This window comes from Rhododendron vialii, chromosome 1a (assembly GCF_030253575.1).
Source record: "Rhododendron vialii isolate Sample 1 chromosome 1a, ASM3025357v1".
Lineage (NCBI taxonomy): Eukaryota > Viridiplantae > Streptophyta > Magnoliopsida > Ericales > Ericaceae > Rhododendron > Rhododendron vialii.
The window spans coordinates 48764659-48786128 of NC_080557.1; the positions used below are offsets into that span (position 1 = coordinate 48764659).

At 39.3% G+C, this 21470-nt stretch overlaps 3 protein-coding genes and 2 pseudogenes across 14 annotated transcripts; 2 read left to right on the forward strand and 3 right to left on the reverse strand.

The window, feature by feature from the left end:
* Positions 1-1159: 1159 nt before the first annotated feature.
* LOC131304938 (ATP-dependent Clp protease proteolytic subunit 5, chloroplastic-like) lies at positions 1160-6597 on the reverse strand. Of its 6 annotated transcripts, XM_058332367.1 has the most exons (10): positions 6346-6571; positions 6104-6235; positions 5891-6020; positions 5681-5773; positions 4861-4906; positions 4673-4745; positions 2792-2826; positions 2601-2689; positions 1375-1579; positions 1160-1342 (listed from the first exon to the last, which is right to left on the reverse strand). In XM_058332367.1, exons 1-10 carry the CDS (start codon positions 6486-6488, stop codon positions 1335-1337), a joined length of 954 nt encoding a protein of 317 aa, XP_058188350.1. In that variant the 5' UTR covers positions 6489-6571; the 3' UTR covers positions 1160-1334. The 6 variants fall into 6 exon arrangements, with proteins under 6 accessions (XP_058188350.1, XP_058188351.1, XP_058188355.1 ...); XM_058332368.1 differs by having other exon boundaries at positions 1160-1579; positions 5891-6011; positions 6346-6597; XM_058332372.1 differs by having other exon boundaries at positions 1160-1575; positions 5891-6011; positions 6346-6572.
* A 261-nt stretch (positions 6598-6858) lies between these two features.
* Positions 6859-11945, forward strand: LOC131304671 (DEAD-box ATP-dependent RNA helicase 24). The gene is made up of 5 exons (XM_058332010.1): positions 6859-7851; positions 8772-10000; positions 10893-10932; positions 11190-11598; positions 11710-11945. Exons 1-5 carry the CDS (start codon positions 7239-7241, stop codon positions 11765-11767), a joined length of 2349 nt encoding a protein of 782 aa, XP_058187993.1. The 5' UTR covers positions 6859-7238; the 3' UTR covers positions 11768-11945.
* Positions 11946-12409: 464 nt separating this feature from the next.
* Positions 12410-14882, reverse strand: LOC131305218 (small ribosomal subunit protein uS11m-like; annotated as a pseudogene).
* A 1699-nt stretch (positions 14883-16581) lies between these two features.
* Positions 16582-20418, reverse strand: LOC131305110 (beta-carotene isomerase D27, chloroplastic). 7 transcript variants are annotated; one of them, XM_058332383.1, is made up of 8 exons: positions 20208-20418; positions 19991-20080; positions 19279-19380; positions 19033-19132; positions 18841-18932; positions 18668-18748; positions 18071-18139; positions 16582-17002 (listed from the first exon to the last, which is right to left on the reverse strand). In XM_058332383.1, the coding sequence occupies exons 1-8, from the start codon at positions 20340-20342 to the stop codon at positions 16859-16861; spliced, it is 813 nt and encodes a 270-aa protein (XP_058188366.1). In that variant the 5' UTR covers positions 20343-20418; the 3' UTR covers positions 16582-16858. The 7 variants fall into 7 exon arrangements, with proteins under 7 accessions (XP_058188366.1, XP_058188364.1, XP_058188365.1 ...); XM_058332381.1 differs by having other exon boundaries at positions 19985-20080; positions 20208-20416; XM_058332382.1 differs by having other exon boundaries at positions 16582-16996; positions 19985-20080; positions 20208-20414.
* LOC131308863 (small nucleolar RNA snoR100) lies at positions 17787-17906 on the forward strand (annotated as a pseudogene).
* Positions 20419-21470: the final 1052 nt, after the last annotated feature.

Genomic DNA, 21470 nt, shown 5'->3' on the forward strand with positions numbered 1-21470 from the left:
AAGGTGGAGTGGTAGTTGGCAGTGGAGAGTCTGGCTAGGCAGATCTGAAGAGCTGCTCTTTCCCACCATTGTGCCACACTCTCATGCCAATTTAATCCAAAACAAAATGGTTTGTTGAGAAAGAAGGAACACAAATACCTATACTACACACAAAATTGGTGATAAATAAGCTCACATAAAGGTACTTCGTAAAAATATATTCTTAAGGTTGGTTGCAATGTATATATAAGCTGCTGGATAGCTAAGAGGAGTGATGCACAGCAAACAGATGTCACCAAATCTCTAATCGGGCAACTCATGTTAAAGAGAAGGCCCAGCTAGTACAATTATAGACCACTAACTACAGCCAAATTCTAGGGATACGGTAGAGGCCAGTGTGATCATGGCTATCCACTGTACCAAATAATCAATTGCCAACAAAAACGCATTAGACATTATTTCTACCCTGTTGATGATCTCAATTCATTGATCGTTAATTATTAAATAACACTGCACGCTATATTTCTTAAAAAGATGACAATTTAAAAGTATATCACAATATTTTAGTATGCTTGGACCTGTCAATATGGAGCAAGTATAACGTCTCTGATCTCATCCATGTTGGACAAATTTCCACTGTCAGCTTTTTCTATCTCTAATGCATTTAACGAAGCAAAGACCACAAAAAATTCCTTCAAACAAAGAAACACAGTTCGTGAAGTTTATAAAAGATCGTCCCAATGTAAGTGCATGAAAGTCTCATGCACAACCCAAAGGAGGTGAGTCAAGAAATTAAAGCAATCCGACAGAACTTTTAACTGCTACATTTTGAAACACAGGACCCGACCGAAACGGATTGAAATAGAAGAAAAGGAGGAGGGGGGAGGCAAACCAGATGTTTTTATGCTCTTGATCTGGTGTGCCTCAATGGTTCTGCAGCAAAATAGGTATAGGGGGGGGGGGGGGGGGGACTGTTTCAACGGTATTATGAGAGAAGCCACTTTGTACATATTACCAAAGATTAGGTCTGTCTCCAATCCTGCCTTGCCTATACCCCAATGATTGGGGACTACATGGGTTCTATTGTTGTTATTTGGCGTACCTCAAAAAGCAGCATGGTTCGACGAACAAATCCAGAAGAAGATGACACTTACCATGATAATCAGCAGCAGCAGTGGGATGGAAAAAGGTGGAAACGCATTTTCATTCACTGTTCTATGTGTACAGAAATTGACATGAGTCACAATCTAAGAGAGAACGAATACAAGATCATGATCAATTCCATTACAGCACAGCTAGCAAGTAATTTGACACAGAAGAACCACAGGGAGGTAAGTTTACACACATAATTGCCATTACTGATCTGCACTAGCTGCTGATATATTTTTTATCGGCCTGCACTAGCTGCTGATGCTGCTAGAGGTTGGAGAGCTTTGCGAGGATTCATGATAATACCATCTATAAGCCCATACTCCTTTGCTTCTTTAGGACTCATGAAGTTATCCTTGTCCGTGTCCCGGTAGACCTGATCAATGTTTTGACCAGAGAAAAGGGCCAGATAGGTGGTAAGGTTTGCCTTGTGAAACGCTATTTCATCTGCCTAGACAACAGATTGCAACTAATCAGGGTCACAAGTAACATCACAAGTTCGCGATTTTGCTATTTTGCCTACTGATCCTTTCCTTTCTTCTGTTTTATCAAGATGGACAGTAAGAAAACATGAGTACACATGCATGTAACAAAGTAAAAGCTTAAATTAAAGCCTTCAACGGAACAGCAACAAAAAACTAAATCACAGTCATAAAAAATAACTTCCTGAGCATAAAGAATTCAACAATGGATGTGAGAATTTGAAAGTACAATCTACCACCTATGGCCGTATCTAATAACTCTCAATCGCCTCATTGCTTAAATTTAATGGATTGAAAACCCTCTCAAAGGAACCCATCACAATTACATCAACAAATCCAAGTTTAGGCACCATTTCAAGGTTTTCTGACTTGTCAATGGATCAGGACAGACAAAAGTCCATTTTTCGATGTACTTAGCTTATTCCACCATGGGATACACGTTGCAACACATGTTTGAAATAGAAGGGAGGGATCAGGAAATAACAAATTTACTCTCTCTATAAGTAACTTGGCTGGATCTGGTGTATCATAAAGCATTTGCCTTCTCATTTTCATTTCCTCCTCCGTGGTTGTCTTCTTAATTTGTTTCTAATGAAGGACTACTGAAACAGTCCCTAGGGAAAGGATGATAGGTCCATCCACAAAGATATAAAGCTCGCAGAGTCGCAGTACATTGAAGTAAAAACAACACGAACATTAAAAGAACACCATTACATGACATCTCCTATAATGCTATAAATATAAACCAAACTCACAAAAGACTGACTCGTTTCTGAATGCTCAAAAAAGGGACCACGCCATTTTAAAAATTGTCATCCATAAGCCCTCTTCTCGATAGGGTCTACACCAGTCTATTTTTTTTCAGCATAAAGTTTAAGTTAGTGATAGACATAGGCATTTCAATATATCTGCAAGGTTAAATCAGCCGTTGTAAACTAAGTAACAAAAAAAATATGCCCAGCAAAAAATGAAATGCAACATGAGGGATACCTGAATATTTATTTGAGTCGCAAAACCTTGAGCTCCGCTAAGAGGCTGCTGAATCATTATCCTAGAGTCTGGCAGACTGTATCTTTTTCCTTCAGTTGCCAGTGCGACCAAGAAACATGTTTAGCAAAGTCATTACATAAAGGCCAAAAGATATAAAATTGCAAACACACATTGCGAGTCACGTCGTTCACCTTTTGTTCCAGCAGCAAGTAGGAAAGCCCCCATGCTGTTCATGCAGAAAACATGATGTCCATAAGTAAAAGCGAACACTTTTATGACAAGTAATGCAAGCAGCAAAACATATTCCGTTAAGAAAACTCCACCAGGAACATAACGAATCATGCCTACACAAACATGCATCCTGGAGATTCTGGACCATTCCTTGACAGACATAAGTAGATAAAAATATTCACATACAGAATAACCCTGCAGCCTCTGTCAAGAGCACCATCATAAGAACTCCATAATTTGCATCAACAAAATATCAGACAAAAAAATGCCAATCCTACTACAAAAAAAAAAAAGAAAAAGAAAAGAAAAGAAAAGGAAAAAGAACACGTTGGTGTCTTGCAGTTCGCCATTCCCTTGGTTATGTTAACTGGCATCAGGATTATAGCCAAGTTTGTGCAGCGTGATATCTCCGTGCTCGAACCATGATTCTTGCTAAGAGCGGTTAATATAACATTCAAATAATGCCCATTGACAACGTGCAAAGCATACTAGCTCCCTAATTCTATTATCAACAGCTACCTAGCAGACAGCTCAGGTTTCAGCCTGCAAGGGCCGCTTGCAGCAACAATACCATTTTAATAACCTATGCTATGCCAAAATTTTGTACCAAAAATGATCTGACAGAATGTGGACTTGTCTTCTTTCATGTAAACCACCTTTCTCAGACCGTGTTACCACATAACTCTCACACCCTAGATAAATTATTTATTGGAACACTCGTTCCAAATCATGGTACACCTTCGTTCCGAAAAGTGTACTACGATCTCCAAAGCGGTCCCCAAAGTTTTTCCTATTTATTCCTTAGAATTTACCTTGGGAGAAAATATTCCTAATGTCATAAAGCATAAATCTAGATAGAGTGGAGCTTTAGCAAGACCAAGAGTAAAAGAATTGGTCATGATACACCTAAAATTATGTTTTGTGCAAATAATTTAGGAAATATACCACAAATTCATTGCTTATTTATCTCTTTGAAGAAGTACATTCCAACATTATATGTTGTAGAAGCCTAACCCTTTCATACCATAATTAGGCCATGTGTCGCACAACTTTCTCGTTCCTTGAACAGGAACAATCCATGTTCCAGCTAACATCATGTTGAACCATGAACTTAGTCGATGCTCACATCCCCGGACAAGACATGATTAACTCATAAACACATTACTCCTCCCATACCTACAAGCCCAGCAAACTCATAAGTAAAGGAGGTTCGAATAATGCCAAACTATCATCTACCCCACGGAAAACAAGTACTACATGTATTCTTCCTTCCACTCAAAAGTGGACCTGTGTCACAAAGTATGACAAGTCACAAGAGAAGGGAATGTGATACATGTTTCACTCCCGTAAAAGAATTAGACAACTAAATCCTCTAATTCTTCAGAAACTAAAACCAGTAGATAGGAAAATATTCTAGGAAAGTCCAGCTTGTTCGACACCTGCATCCAATACTTGTTCCCAGTCCATGACCATCAGTAAAGCTAAAGAGATCCACAGTAAAAAGGCATCAGTTTGCAATGAACTGAGCCCCATTAAACTACCATAAAAGAGAGGTACCAACATGGAAGTAACGGGAGAAAAAAAATGAAGAGAAAATTTAAATAAATTTGGAGATAACAGAGTAAACAAAAACAAAGCATTGGAACAAACAAATTTGGAGATAAATTTCCACAACTCTTTTGAGAAGGTAGGTAAATGATTTTTATACATCTACATGACTCAGTAAAAAGCATGGGCATTGTAAATCAGATTCATCAAAGAAAGAACCATTAGTTGACAATTTTAGTGAACAATATATGCACAATGGAAGAGGCATTACAAAACCTTCATCAACAAATTACCTAGCGGCGAGCCCGACACATACAGTGGAAACATCCGGGCGTATATGCCTCATCATGTCAAATATGGCCATACCTGTAAATGATCAGAGCAAGAAAATAAACAGGAATTTCAACGAAAGAATTGTGCAAAACATCAAGAAAGGGACAAATTAGTCACGGACAAATACAAAAAAGAAAAAGAATATTACCAGCTGTAACTGATCCTCCTGGAGAGTTCACATACATGACAATATCCTGTTAAAAATTAAATCAGTTTTATACCATCCAACTATAAAAAAGAGTTCAACTTAGAACACCAATCAAAATCCATGAATCATTCTATTCGGTAAGCGGTAAAGGTTTTTTTTTATTGCTTCCATTTCATTTTTATACTTGGTGCCTAGTTGCAACTTACAAGCAATCCTCCTCCCATCCTCTATTAGTAAAACTTATGTTTTCAACCACAGGTACTGCAAGTGAGTACGTGCACATTGAGGTCCCAACAAAATTAACCACTATTGTGAGAATGTGCTTTACATCATGCATCATTTGTAGTCACAAATTGGCCATCCAAAAATGCCTCCAATAAAAAATATGATAACTGTAAAACTGTAGAGGTGTATGATAAAATGACAAGGCTTAAAAGCTTTCACAATCATTTGCAAGTTGTAAGATGGCTACCAATCCAATATATAGACTAAGAACAAATATAAGTGATGACATTACGCAGTTTAACTTCAATGAGATTTTCAGGAGAGGTCATTGTAAGTAGCACTTAGGTTGTAAACTAGTTTGAAACACTGTTGAAATTCATAAATATCATCTTCTTTTTTTCGTTACTTTGAAATGTGTTAAAACCTTATAAAAGAAAAAGAAACTAATCCCACAAAAAATAAAACAAAAACTACCGAAAGCAAAGAACAGAACCCAGAGCTGGTGCACAATAAAAGGAGAAGAATTTAAGGCGACAAAAATGATTACATAATATGCAAAAACAAACTTTACAAAAGGGGAAACCAGAAAACAGACCTTGTTAGGATCAACAGCATCAAGATAGAGAAGCTGAGCAACTATAAAGTTTGCCATATCAGCATCAACTGGTCCACCGCAACGTATTATCCTCTTAAGAAACCAGTTATAAACCAAAAAAAAATTGTCAATAAACGAAGAAACAGTTAGACAGTGGACCAAACGTTACTAATATATGAAGAAAACACACAGCCTAGTCTAGTCCCTTACATGTTCAAAAAGTTTACTGGCAACAAACTGTAAACCCTCCTGGACCACTGGCGGTGGCCCTTCTTCTCCATATACATTATTGACTTGGAAGTGGTGTGAAGATGGGACTTGTAAATCATCCCTAATTACAGTGAAATTCAAGATTTATTCAAACAAACCCAAAGCAAATAAACAGCCATCAAATGAGAGTGAGTTGTGAGATTAATCATGTACCTAATGGACGAAATCCCTTGGCATGAACTCCAGTTGGACTCCCAAAGGCCACCCGAGTAGACGGACTTGAGGCCCTTCTTCACTGCATAATTCCGAGCATTCCTTTGGTCAACAGGTATATATCTTAATTTGCTGCAAAAACAAGAGACAAATACACAAAGTAATAGAATGCAGAAACCTTATGGTCCATTATAAAGAGATAAGGAGTCGTTGAAAAAAGAAAGTAGGAGTAGTGTACGTACCTGGAAAGAAAACGGTGGTGGGATGGGAGAGAGAGGGTTGTGGTATCGGAACAAGAGCTGGGTATAGGGGAGGCGGTGTTGAATCTGATGAGAGAAGAAGAAGCAGACGCTGCCGATGTGAAGACGCACGGTTGCGCCATCATCTCATTCCCTTCCTTCCTCGCACGCGATTTCCCCCCAAATTACTACTGCTCCGCTCCGCTCCTGCAAGCTAAACGAAGAAGGCAGGCGCAGGCGCATCAAAACTCAATTTGGACAAAATTGACGCACTGGGCTGGGGTCTGGGATATGGGCCATAATTTGGCCCCACCAAAAATCAAAGGTTTCTCCGGGTTTGGACTACTGTCTGGGATATGGGGGCCCAAACAGGCCCATTTTATTTTCTTCTTTTAACAACAAAGCCACCGCCCATTTGATTGGATCAGGAACACAACTTTGGACACAATTAAGTCTACGGTCGTTCGACGGACGTGGTCTCATATTTATTGGACATCTCCGAACATAATTGCATCCTCAAGTTGTGTTTTTATGTTTTTTATATTTATTTACTTAAATGTATTATTTTTAAGTTTGAAATAATTTTTAAAAAAAAATACTAATAAATATTTAATTTAGTTCCTGGATAGCAAGGATTGAAAATTCCAAACCTAGTTTCATCACTACCCCAATTTCAGACATCGGTTTGGTGGTGGTGGTGGTACTTAATTATATATCAATCAATCGAGAAATCTCCTTGTGCTTGCTTGCTTTTACTACTGGAGACGGAGACGAGTAGTAGAAAGAAAAGAAAGAAACAACGAATTAGGGTTTATTGAGAGCTGCCCCTTTCCTTACCTTCATTCCCAATTTAATTAGGGTTTCAGAAATCCCGTCAATCACACTTAAAGAGAGATATGTCAAAGAGGAAGTTCGGATTCGAAGGCTTCGGCATCAACCGCCAACAAACTTACAATTTCGAGCGCTCCCAACCTCCACAGAGGCTCTACGTCCCACCACCTTCTTCCCGCTCCTCCGCCGGCCACGACAACTACGAAGACACTGACGTAGACCACATCGAATACGACGACGACAACAACCGAGACGACAACGACGTCGCCCAAAACAACAAGGATGGCGACAACGACGACGAAATTGACCCTCTCGACGCCTTCATGGAGGGGATTCAGGAGGAGATGAGGGCGGTTCAGCCTCCCAAGCCGCCAAAACAGAACAAGTATAGGGACGATGAAGAGGAGGAGGATGATCCCATGGAGAGTTTCCTCAGGGCCAAGAAGGATGTAGGGTTGACGCTGGCGTACGAGGCTCTTCACGCTGGGTACGATTCGGATGAGGAGGTTTATGCTGCTGCTAAGGCGGTCGATGCCGGAATGGTCGAGTACGATTCTGATGACAATCCCATTTTGCTTGACAAGAGGAAGATTGAGCCTATTCCCCCTTTGGATCATACTTCGGTGGACTATGAGGCCTTCAATAAGGATTTTTACGAGGAGAAACCTTCTATATCAGGTATATGTCATATGTTTGGTGAACTTGTCCAATAACAAGTCCCTGTTCATTCTTGTTTAGCTCCCAGTGTTCAAGTACGTGTAACATTCTCCTGTTTCATTTATGTCGTCAGTTTGTATTTACTTTAGAATGAGTTTGAATACATTTGTTCAACAGTTATTACTACATACTATACGTATTGTTAGCTCGCATTATCACATAGAGTGGGTTCTATATGCCGGAAACCTTAATCCGATTCCAAACACACGTAATCTAATCATTTGATGTATGTGTTCCGGGAATTGTAATTGTGGAACCCCTTGCTTTCCTATGCCGTTAAGGGATTTGTGTTATCTCTGGTGCTAGCATCCAAATGTCATGGCAGGCTACCATGTTATCGTTGAATCGGCAGGAAGCGAAAGTAGTAGGACCAGAGAGTTTGGGAAGAAAGACAGAGAAATGAAAGAGAGATTACACCTTGTTTTAGAAGGGAGGACATTTTACTTATTTGCACTTTACTACTTGGAATAACAGCACCATTAACTGTTAGGGTGTAGGTATATTGAGAGAGTATTGTATCAGCTTGTGCAGATGATTAAATGTGTGCCATCCGGTTTTGCAAGAAAATTGGGATTTTTGCATGATAGATTCCCCTTGATTGCTAAATTTCTTCATCACAAAGTAATCATTCAGACATTTTGTATGGCTTGTACAACTAGCAGTGACGAAGATAATAATGGCTTTTAGCCTTCAAAATTTTGGTTAGCAACTTAGCAGTCTCTAGTCATATAACTGAGTTGATGATTAAGATTATGTAACTTGGTGTTGTGCTAAATATATCAATTACTTTATTGCTCCTCTGGTCAAATTATGATTGCTTTTAGTTGAGTAATTTCTATATTTGGAACTTTAGTTGATGACAGTCTTCTCCCTTAATGCAGGTATGAGTGAGCAGGATGTTGTTGAATACAAGAAGAGCTTGGCTATTCGTGTTTCTGGTTTTGACGTACCGAGGCCAATTAAGACATTTGAAGAGTGTGGATTTTCTGCGGATTTGATGAAAACTATTGCAAAACAAGCGTATGAAAAGCCCACAGCAATACAGTGCCAAGCGTTACCAATTGTGCTATCTGGGAGAGACATCATTGGTATGGCAAAAACTGGCTCGGGAAAAACTGCTGCTTTTGTGCTTCCTATGATTGTCCATATTATGGATCAGCCTGAACTTGAGAAAGATGAAGGTCCTATTGGGGTGATATGTGCACCTACTAGAGAACTAGCGCACCAAATATACTTGGAGGCAAAGAAATTTGCAAAATCACACAGTATACGTGTCTCCGCAGTCTATGGTGGAATGTCCAAGCTCGAACAATTCAAAGAGCTAAAAGCAGGATGCGAGATAGTTGTTGCTACTCCTGGCAGATTGATAGACATGCTAAAAATGAAGGCACTGACAATGTTCAGAGCTACTTACCTAGTGCTTGATGAGGCTGATAGGATGTTTGACCTTGGATTTGAGCCACAAATAAGATCCATCGTTGGTCAGATTAGGCCAGACCGTCAAACCCTACTGTTTTCAGCAACAATGCCCCGCAAAGTTGAAAAGTTGGCCAGGGAAATTCTCACCGATCCTGTCAGAGTTACTGTGGGAGAGGTGGGAATGGCCAATGAGGATATTACTCAAGTTGTTCATGTAATTCCTTCTGATGCCGAGAAGATGTCTTGGCTTATTGAAAAACTACCTGGACTCATTGACAATGGTGATGTTCTAGTTTTTGCTTCGAAAAAAGCTACAGTGGATGAGATTCAATCACAGCTGGATCAGAGGGGGTTTAAAGTTGCAGCTCTTCATGGTGACAAAGACCAGGCTTCTCGTATGGATATACTGCAAAAGTTTAAATCTGGAATATACCATGTTCTTATTGCGACAGATGTTGCTGCTCGTGGTCTTGACATCAAATCGATTAAGTCAGTAGTCAACTTTGATATAGCTAGGGACATGGACATGCATGTCCATCGAATAGGAAGAACCGGCCGTGCTGGTGACAAAGATGGAACAGCATATACTCTTATCACACAGAAAGAGGCTAGGTTTGCAGGCGAATTGGTTAACAGTTTAGTTGCTGCTGGTCAAAATGCGTCGGCGGAACTGATGGATCTTGCTATGAAGGTAATTTGCTTGATCTTCTTCCTTCATTGCTTGTGTTTATTTTAGGTTAAAGAATGAGACATTGGGAATTTTTGTACATCAGTGATACAAGTGACTGCACACTCCGTCTCTTATTCTCTTTTGTTAAAAGACTTGTACATGACGATAAGCATCATAATCCAAGGATTTAGGTCTGAATTGAAGGGGTTCACATCCTGTTAGATTCTGCCTACTCATGTTATACCATTTGGAATACCTATTCACGCAACGTTGATAAAGAAACCAAGTAACCATAGCAGTTTATATCCTTTTGCATAACCACAAGTTTGAAGCTATAGTTCAGTGTTCAAAGAAAAACCTGTGGTTCCGAAGTTTATTATCAACTGTGATTTGGCGATGTCCAGAAGGGGAAATAGAATTTAATTTGGTTTTCATATTCACTGAGGGTTATTTGATTGAATCTCGCTCACGACCGCATTGTGAAGACTGGTACATTCAGTGTTTCATGAGGGAAACTGAGTATTAAGCCTTTTCTACTTGTGGCCTCCTTTCTGCTTCATCAGATCTCATATTTTCACTGAAATCCTTGCCAATCATTTATTTTATGGTTTCCTGACATCTCCTCTCTGTGTCCTCTCCTCTTTGCTCTGTGACATCTACAACCTAAACCTAATTACTTATCGATCTAGAGCTTTCATTTGTCTTTGTTGCTCATGGAAAAACAGCTTGATGCAGTTTTCTTTTTTCTTCTCAATTGGTGCCACCTCAAACTTGTTATTTTGGATATTAACATCCGCTAGTCATGTGCTTTACCATGTTATAGTTCTTTGTTCATGTTTATATTTGTCAAAGTTGGTTGATTTTGTGTATAATTGTACAATTATTGAATGACGTTTACCTTGTAAATCCCTAGGATGGGAGATTCAGATCCAAGCGTGATGCAAGGAAAGGAGGTATGCATTTTGTATCAATAACATGCACACCAATTGCTTATGTGCATGACAAGTTTGGTTCTTGTGAACTGTCCGTGAAACTTTTTTAATAAGACCCCTTCCCTTCCTCCCCTTGTCCCCCCGTCACCACAAGGAACGGGTTTAAAATTTTAATACAGACAAGCTTTACATGATTTGAATGGGGTTGAAGTCTCTTTTTGAGGTTTTGAAAAATCGTTGGATTTTTTTCTTATGAGAGATGTTTAATGCCCATGCAGGTGGAAAAAAGGCTAGAGGAAGGGGTGGAAGTGGCAGTCGAGGCGTGCGTGGTGTGGATTACGGTTTGGGTATTGGATACAGTGTAGACTCCACTAATACTTCATCTAGCACTGCCCCAAGTCGCTCTGCTGCTGTTAGTTCACAGAGAACTGGAATGACACAGTTTAAAAGCAAATTTGTGGCTGCTTCATCTAATTCTCAATATCAGGGCTTGAGTAACAGTTTAGGCACCAATGCCAACAAGAGAACACCGTTACGAGGTTTTGTTTCTGGTGGCTCAATAGGTGGTGATGTAAATGCTGCTTGGGCGACCAATTTGTCGACTCCTGCTGCTGCTCCTCCCATGTCAGGAGGGCACCCTATTTGTCAGAGCTCCAGGGAAGATGCAAGTCATAAGAACTCAGAAAGGTGACTCCTTTTAATCTCTGACTGCCCTTCTTTTCTTTTCTTTTTGAGTTTTACGGGTGCTCTGCTAAAATTAATTTGGTCCTAATCTTGTCTATCTTTATTGTTTTGCAGTTCCAGAGATAGACCTAAGGAAAGGCGCAGACGCTCTGGTTGGGACCAGGATCAATAATTTTTGGTGAACGAAATATCGGCTTGTACATGAGTGATAGCTATCTTTTATTTCAACTTTTGATCTTGTCTGTATTTGTACCATGCCCAATAATTTGCCTTGGTGCTTTTGTTGCTTTCTAATCCCCTTACTTTGGTGTACAATTATAAAATGATTTAGATACAGAGCTGTCATCGTATCTTCTTGTGGGGTGTTAATGTTTTACGTTTTTTAGGTTCTTTCGCCATATGCGGAAGGGGTCATTGATCTACCATAATGAATCACCGCCCCAATGATTACAAGTTTTGTTGGCTTGTCCTCTTAGTGCTGCTTTTCAGTACTTATTTTGTCTTATGGCCTCTCCTACTTGCTTATTTTTGCTGATATTGAAACTTCATGAACAACCAACCTGTGCTGCTGGAAAAACAAAAAAAAAAAAAAAAAAAGGAAAGGAGAGGGAATCATATGGGGTGCTTGTTGGGATGGTAACAAAGGAGAGTTTCATAATGCAAATAGGATATAGAGGTTTGAAAAAGGTTTTCTGCATATTTCAATTTTTTCAAACTCATATATGCAGATTATACTGTGTACACATTATTTTGACTCCCAACTCCATGTCAGTTGATCTTCTCTAGCATTATCCAACATGAAGCCTCTCAAATGATTTCAAAACACAGGGATAACAAAATTCTGCACTAATGATTCTGGAAATAAACATCACAATGAATTCAAATAGACAACAGCAGGTAACCTCCTCTTAGTGCCCCTAACTACCACAGAAGCCCTACAAATAAAAAGCAAGTACCACCAGCGATCCAGCCTCCAACAATTTTAGAACCACTTAGTTGCACGGAATTAAATTTTTTAACTATTCATCGGACAATTAGCCTCATCCCCATCCAACATTACACAAGGAACACACAAGTGAGCACCGATTTTTCAGTCTACACACGCCGCTTCTTTGGGAGTCTGCATCCATTATGGGCCTTCCGAGTTGTGTCCTCAATGTACACGATGGGATTCTGATCACCCCGTGAATGGGTATACCCCTCTCTAAAGCTCACAATCGCTTGCTTTTTCTTCTTAAAATAAGTAAATCCGTTGACTTTCACCACAAAAGTTTTCAGCCCCATGTTTCTAGCTAATCGACCAACATGTTCTGCAGTTGCTTCAGCTGCATATCTCGAGAGTTTAGGCCCTCCTTTCATTTCTGACAACATTCCAGAGGAAGCTCCGAACTTTTTGTTCCCCTTTGAATCTGTCACTGTGACAAAGGTATTGTTGCGCATCAGCTTTATATGGACGATATCTGCATTGTGTTCAACACCACATTGAGAAAGTTGAGAACCACCCAAATTGTTCCTCTATCCCCCTCTATTATTCCCCTAACAAAATTCATGGATCTTGTATTCCTTTCTGTTGTCTCAAACTCCTTTTGACTTGAAGAATGTATGGAATTCTTTAAACTGACCGCATTGGGTGGACTAACACTTGCATTCACTTTCTTACCCAAACTGGCCAATAGTTGAGGTACGACATTGAGGTTGGCAACTGCTTCACTGTTGCTATGAAGATAAGAACTACAATTTAAACCATCCGGACCTGAAAAAGCCACAAACATATCGTCATGCCAAGCTGACATGGTTTTATTGGGACATTAGAAATTCTACTATTCCTTTATTGGGACACTGAAAAGGAGTATTTACCACCAGAAAGGCAGACAATAGATTATTAGAAAATCAGCTTTCTAAAATCACTCCATTTTCTTCCATTCTCAATGTTGTCACCTATTTGATAGAATGAATAGGGTTGTAGCTATATGAGCAAGAATTCCAATCAACTCTACTACGTGCGTCTGTGTTAGCTAACCTATTGTTTCCTTTATGCAATCATTTGTCTACACCATCATGTAAGCTATAGTTGATTTATTTCACCATGTTGCGTAATTAGTTCCTGGGTCCGTGTTAGCTAACCTATTGTTTCCTTTATGCAATCATTTGTCTACACCATCATGTAAGCTATAGTTGATTTATTTCACCATGTTGCGTATTTAGTTCCTGGGTCCCAATATACGATTTAATCTGTTAGTTCCTTCCATATAGCTACCCCAAGTAAAAAAATAAACGAGCCAAGAGGCCGTTGTTGCAATGACATTAGGAGGTGCACTTAAGGGCTAGTAGAAAAGGAGGTCAGGAGTTCAACAGTTCAACTCCTCCTCCAAGGTGTGTTAATCTAACTATTCTAACAATATTGACTTTCACCGATAATAAAAAAAGAGTAAATACATAAACGAGGCAAGGACAAAATGAAAAGGTTACAGCCGCAGGGTTTGTGAGAGACAATATTCAACATGGTAGCATATCTATCCCCATTTGAACTGGGGATTCTTTCGCATAAACCTGCTACATATAGTGCATTACGTATAGATGTCTCACCCTTCCAATTCTACTAGCATCCCCATAACTCTTAAAACTTTTCTCGAGACCCTAATCCAAACTTCACGGGCATTACACTAAATACCCTTTTCCAGCGGTTAACCAGTTAATAATAGTTCAACAGAAATAACATAACTTAAGAAATGAACTTGTGGGGGAAATTGGAAGTTCACCATTATAAACTGGTTAACCGCTGGAAAAGGATATTTAGTGTGATGCCCGTGAAGTTTGGTCGTAGGGGTGATATTTAGTGTAATGTCCGGTTTTTGGGTTTTTTTAGGGACCGAACCGGATATTCGGTTTGAGGATATGTAAACGGTAAACCGGAACTGGTTGTGTTTCAATCGGTTTGGCCAGTTCCGGTCCGATTTTCCGGTTTGGTCGGTTTGCAATTGTGGGCTATGACTGTCTCAGATTATCTGAGAGAGAGAGTCACTCACTGTTGCAAATCGATTTGAATCGATCTGAAATTCGAGCAAACCCTAGAGCTGTAAATCGACCTGAATCGTTCACCATGTTGCAGAGAGAGAAGGTTAGCGAGAGAGAAAGAGAGTCAGAGAGAGAAGGATAGCAAGAGAGAGTCAGAGAGAGAGAGAGAGAGAGAGTCACTCACATTTGCAAATCGCCATCGCGGTGAAGAGTGAACTGTGAAGCGGCGTGTGAGAGAAATGAGAGGAGATGAAATCTGAATATTTGGAAAATTTTAACTCCACGCCCACTTACACACCCATATTATGAGTTTGGATGTGTAATTGAGCGCGGAGGGAGTAAGATTTTCAGGCTCTGTTTGTGGAAAGGTAAGGAAAGGAAAGGACAGTGAAAGAAAAAAGAGAGGGAAAATATGAAGAGAATGAATTACTCCTATTTTCTCTTGTTTGGTTGTAAAAAGAAAATGAAAAGAAACTATAACAAAAATAAATTTCTCTTGCTTGCTTCAGGAGGGAAATGGAAGGAAAAGAAAAATTAATGGGAGACTTGTCTTTAAATTTTGACTCAGGAGGGAAATGGAAGGAAAAGAAAAATTAATGGGAGACTTGTCTTTAAATTTTGACGCTCTTGTTTCTCTCCATTTTCCTATAATTAAGCGTATTCCAGAGCTTTCATTTCTTTTCCTTTTCCTTCCTATTTTCTTTTTCGTTTCCTTAACTAGCAACCAAACAACTCGGAATTTTTTTTTGGTACATAAGAGGGCTTAGGCCCTAAGAAACAAAAAACACTTGACGCACTAGCTCTATGAACTCCAAACCATCGCGATCATTGCGCAAAGCCTCCGTCACTGTTAAGGAATTTTTTTAATTTTCCTTTTTTTTTTTTTTTTCCATTTTCCATAGATACCAAACAAAGTTTGTAGTTATGAATCTCACTTACCTATGTATCCACTAGGTGTCGAGTTCTATCACTACCACTTGTAATTTTTATGTATATGCATGATACCGGTCCAGTACAGTTTGGTTGGTCCGCGTGTAAGTCCCCCAAACTGGAAACCGAATTGAAACAGATTTTTTGAATTCTATCAAACCGGACTGATTCTATGTGAAAATAGAAAAAAAATCTGGTTTGGTCTGGTTTTCTGATTCAGTCGGATTTCCTAACACTCCTAGTTTTCCTTACACCCCTAGTTATTCACCTAAACTTTTTGTCCTAAAAGTTTTTTTGGTATTTTTTTATTTTGCATAAATTCTTGTTGAATTTTTTGTCGTATTTTTTAGATTAATCATTCGTCTCAACAAGAAAAAATCAGAAAAGTATAAAAATATAGGTCGATGTTAAAAAAAATTCATATAAGATGACATTTTAGACAAAAAAAAAGACAAATGTTTTGTATTTTTCTTTGTTGTTTAGGAGAAATCGTTTAGGAATTAACCCTAGCACAAGTGACCTTTATTTATATTATATAGAGTGACATTACATGACTCAACTATCTGGTGTGGGATAAAGACTAAATCATGTTCTAACACTTCCCCTCAAGCTGGAGAATAAATATCATAGAATCCTAGCTTGTTACATAACAACTCTAAACGTGGTTTAAACAATGGTTTGGTAAAAATATTTGCCAACTGAACTCCTGTAGACAAGAAGGGAGTAACCAACACACCACCATCTATCTTTTCTCGAACACTGTGACAATCTACTTCAATATGTTTGGTTCTCTAATGAAACACTGGATCTAAAGCAATATGTATTGCTGCCTGATTATCACAAAACATTGGAATGGATAATTGCATGCCAAATCCTAACTCCTCGAGCAAAGCTCTCAACCATACAACCTCACATGTAGTATGAGCCATGGTTTCATACTCTGCTTCTGCACTAGATCTTGCAACAACAGTTTGTTTTCTGCTCTTTCAAGTAACTAGATTGCTACCAACAAAAGTATAGTGGCCAGTTGTTGAACAAATGAAAAAAGGTGGTGGTGATGGTATGAAATATGAATGCATGTTTCAACTTCAAGTGGCAACATGAGATCAAGAGTCAGCTTGGTAGTATTCGACTATTCGTACTCAAACTGTCAAGCGACAGCAATATAGCAACAACTTTAGAATTTGAATGGAGAAGAAAGCAGAGTATTTCATGACCCTGGAAATTTTGCTATAACAGGTACAGGTATACAGAAATACTATCCACGATGCAAACAAGAAAGACATTCGGCAATATATTCAGCCCAGCTCCTGCAACTTCATGCCTTGGGACATTGCAATACATCCACACTATTGGTGAATTCTCTGCGTTGACGTGCATTTGGGCATATCTCTAAGCAAGGCTCGTTCAGGGCATTGTCATCTTCAGGCCGGGGAGGCAGCACCCCAAATTTGAACTGTAACTTTGAAAAGCACATGGAAATCAATGACTGTGTTACTAATTCTATGGCTGAAGCGGCAAAGTAAAAGATGCTAATTCTTCACTTGGCTTTATATTCCCTTTGAAAAAAAATCCAACGAGGACACCAGTGGAGAGTAAGAGGGAAAGTTGTTATTTACCAAAAAAAAAAAGAAAGGGAAAGTTGTTTCTAGCTTATGACAGACATGTAGGAGTACTATGCATCTTTCAACAACTGGGGAGCTGTATGGAAATCTCTTGTCAATAATTGCTCTTTTAAAACAAAACAAAACAAAAAATGCTCATGGGATGTAACAAATGGACAAGGTCTAGATGACCACAACAGTATAATTTGAATCTTCACTGCAAGTGTTTGGAACAAGATAAAATGGATCGCTACATGAAGTTCAAATCTAACTTGTTCGGGTTCTGCTAAATATTCTGACAAGCAAGTAGGAAATGTTGTACTGGAGACACAAACATTGTTTCCTAGGGTACTTGAAAAACAGAACAGAAAACACAAACTGACAAAATGCAGTTTGGAATGAGGATGGTGAAAAAATTATAGTTATATGAAAGCAAAGGAGTCAGAGGTCCTGTTGGTAAATTTGTAATGGCATTGGGAATGATATGGTGGGTAACCATGATGGATGAAGCTAAATGTTTCAAGTCATGCAGTTAAGGAGGAGGTAAATTGTAATAACCGCTTTAGAAGGGGGAAAAAGAAGAAAAACAAACAAACAACAACAGAACTCATGTAGTTCCTAGTCATTGGGGGTATGGGTGGGGAAGGATTGGAGACAGACCTCACCTTTGGTAATGTGCACATAAATTGAATTGGGTCTTTAGGCCTACCTTCTCTAATGCCATTTGGCTTTGATTTGGGGGCATGGTTCCGCAGCAAAACAGGTATAGGGGGAAAAAGAAGAAGAAATGTACAAAAACTAAAAATACGATGAGTAGACTAGACTGTAAGATTATGTCTTTAAATGATAAATTTCTGTTGGTGACAGATGAATGTTGTATCTCCCAAATGCTTAGGCCCTACTGCTCGACTAACAAATAGTGTTACCTGACAGCTATAATCGCTGAAATTTGGTTCCATCAGTAAAGGAACACCCATGTAATCCTTGAAGAAAGTCTAAAAAAACCCAACTTTACAGTGTTAGTACTCAGTTATGATCAAAGCAAAGAACTGATAAGCATACATGCGTGCCTGTTTGGGTGTGTTAGAGAGAGAGGATCTGGTTTTCCATATACATACGAAATCATGGATTCACCAGCTATGCCACCCTAATTGCTTTGCAGCACTTCTACCTATAGTATGTCTAGCAGTGTAATTCCTTGATATATAGTTCCAAAGTCCAAATTTGATAGCAAGTATAATGTCACATGAAGAAAATAGTCCTTATCTGGTTGCTAATACACTTCCTTAAGCCTAATGGAACTACATTGGTCATTCTTCTCTACAGACATAATGGAGCCTTGGGTATTTGCTGATGGGCGACCTCAAAATTACTAGCATTGCTTTATTTGACATTCCTACCTTTCTGCACAATACTGTCATAGTGGCATCACTTAAGTGCCACTCTCACGACTACTGCAAAACTCTTGAGGTGATAAGATGCATACATGTACTTCTCTAGATGTAAGTTTGGCAAGCACTGACCTGTGTGGGAAGCTTACATGTATTGATGCAAATTCCTACACATTGGCTTTCCTCCAAGTACTTGCATCTTTCTACAAACACCTACAATGAAGAGTCAAAATCATGTCAACAAACACAATCTCATAGAAAAGCCTCATAAATCGGATTGTGAGCCTGGTGGTTCAAACCATTACCCCACTTCTCAAGGAAGATCCATCAGGAAGATCCACATTGTTAACAGCACAAGGGCCCATAAGCCATTGACAAGATAGAGCAGTCACCCTTGCTATAGAAGCAAGAAAAAATTAAACTACACATAACTTGCAGCATTGGGAAATCAAAACAAAATACCAACTTGGCCGTGAGTACATGAATGATAAACTCACCAACCATGATTGCAGCAACTTTCCCTCCTTGAAGAGGAGCTATAAGCATTTGATAAAGCTCTAACAAAAGTGGAGGAAACAGTGCTCTTAAAATGCGAACCTACCACAGGCCAAAAAAAAAAGTATGAATGATTGGAAGTACCATATCGGATTCAATGGGGAGGAAGATTACACCATGAGACATAAATACAATATTTACAAAATCCTGGAATAAATGCACTAATAGAGGTGAAAGAATTGAGGTACTGCGGCTTCTTTGGTTTCAGAGTTACTTCTTCTCATCATGAGACGGTTTGCTACTTCAATTAGTCCGTCGTATCCAGGCTTCTCTGAATCCCAGCCAACCTCCTGTTAATTTCCCCTTGACAGAAAAAAGGAAACTCAAACCTGTAAGATCAGTCGTGCATCAAAACTATTACGGTATTACCCAAAATAATAAAGCATCCCCATAACTCACTTTACTTAAAGTAATTATGAGGGAAGTGAAAATGCAAGAAACTGAAACAGCTGGTGTAAGTTACTCTTCCCTTATCAGATACATCCAATTGTCTAGAATGGGAAGTCGCGAATATAGAAGAACTTCATTAATACAAACCACGTGGCATTCTACGTTGGGGACGGGGATAAAGAGAACAGAAGGGTCCGGCTCCTCTCCAGTCCAATGGTTTGGACCGGACGAGACAGTCCAGATAGGGACCGTCTATTGGTAGATTCAATGGTTCGGATTTTCTCATACATTTTTACCGGTAACCGATAAAAGTATAACGCTACATCCAACCATTGATTGCAGCAAATGAACGGTCCCGATCAGTGATTGGACTATCTCCTCCGGTCCATGTTTTGGAACACGGACCGGAGAGGATAAATTTCTTATCCACCGAACAGTGTTGAAGGAAAGCAAAAACCGTAGTACGTCTCCCTAGTAATAAGTCGTGAAATGGGATTGACTCACATTTACCATTCTGTTTCGGAACAAGTTAAGGAAGAGGTCATCGAAGATTCCGGGCCTGTATTTGGGTCTTGAATTATCCGACTCTGTGATTCCAATCTGAGCAATCAGAAAAGGCAATGGATGAAAACAGAACGCCCAAAAGAATAAAAGCAAAGGAGAATAATTGGATGGAGGAATTGGGCGGAGGGAATAGAAGAAGATAATAAGGGAAGAGGAAGCGTACGGATTCGGATTGATCATTACGGGAACCCAAAGCGCGGAACCTACAAGGGGAAGTGGTGTTTCGAGGGTGATATTTGAGTGGCCGGAAAGAAGAAGAAGAAGCGAGAGTGAGAGGAGGTGGAAGAACTGAATTCATTGCTTTGCTCAGTTGCTGCGCTCTCCCCTGGCTGGCTGCATCACTCGAGAGAGTACAACCAGTTATTAAGTTGTACTACTAGTCTACTAGCTATCTTCCTAAATCGGAAATCCAGTAACAGGAAAAGATAAAATAAAAGGAAAGAATAGTAACCGCCTATGATTAAAAAAAATGCCCCCTAGTGCTTGGCTGTATCTAATCTAAGTACTACTATCATCTATCCGATCTTGATCATCATTTCAGTATTGAAGAGATCGCAACTCATATTATTATGCATTGAGTAATTAATCCGTGGTAACACACTTTTCTCCACCACATATATACTAACTGCTCACTTTTATGAATCATTTTACGGTTTTTCAATCTCACTTAATATGGCGACAGGACAAATCATTAAGAAGTAACTTAGAAGGCACTACAATTCTTTCATATCTCTCGTAACCGTACCAAGTATTACCAATAAGTTGTAAAAAATCATTTCCAATATAAGCTGTGAGAATCCAAAAAAAATTCCCACCTCGTGAAGATGTGGGAATATTGCGTAGTATATATGGCAATGCCCACCAGCTATTTTTAATCGGGGATTAATCTTTTGAGCCACATGGTTAGACTAAGGGTTAGCAGATCAGCTGACGCGAGTCGTTACAAGTGGTATATATTGCATTATAAGTGGAGGAGAACCCCAAAAAGAACTTTCACATCAGGACAATGTGGGATTCAGTGGGAATATTGTGTAGTATGCATAGCTATGCCCACCAGTTAAACGTTTTGAGCCACATCGTTAGGCTAAAAGTTAGCAAGTCAACTCGTGCAGGCTACTGTACAATGCATTACCAATTCAGAGGAAAATACAACAATTTCCCAGTTTACCATCTTCTTTTATGCAAAATGCAATACCATCCATGGCCTCCAAAGGGCAGGAATTTGGTGTAATATCAGAAGATTCAGAAGGGCAATGAGACAAAACTGGCCTTGCAAATCTCTCTGCATGCCCTTTCTTCTCGCAGGTCACATACACACAACTTCGCCAATAATTGGATTTTCCAACCACGCAACATCCAACCCCTGCCAATGTTCTAAATGCAGAGAACACAGTTAACTGGGCTTTTTTAAGTTTTCTGGACCCTA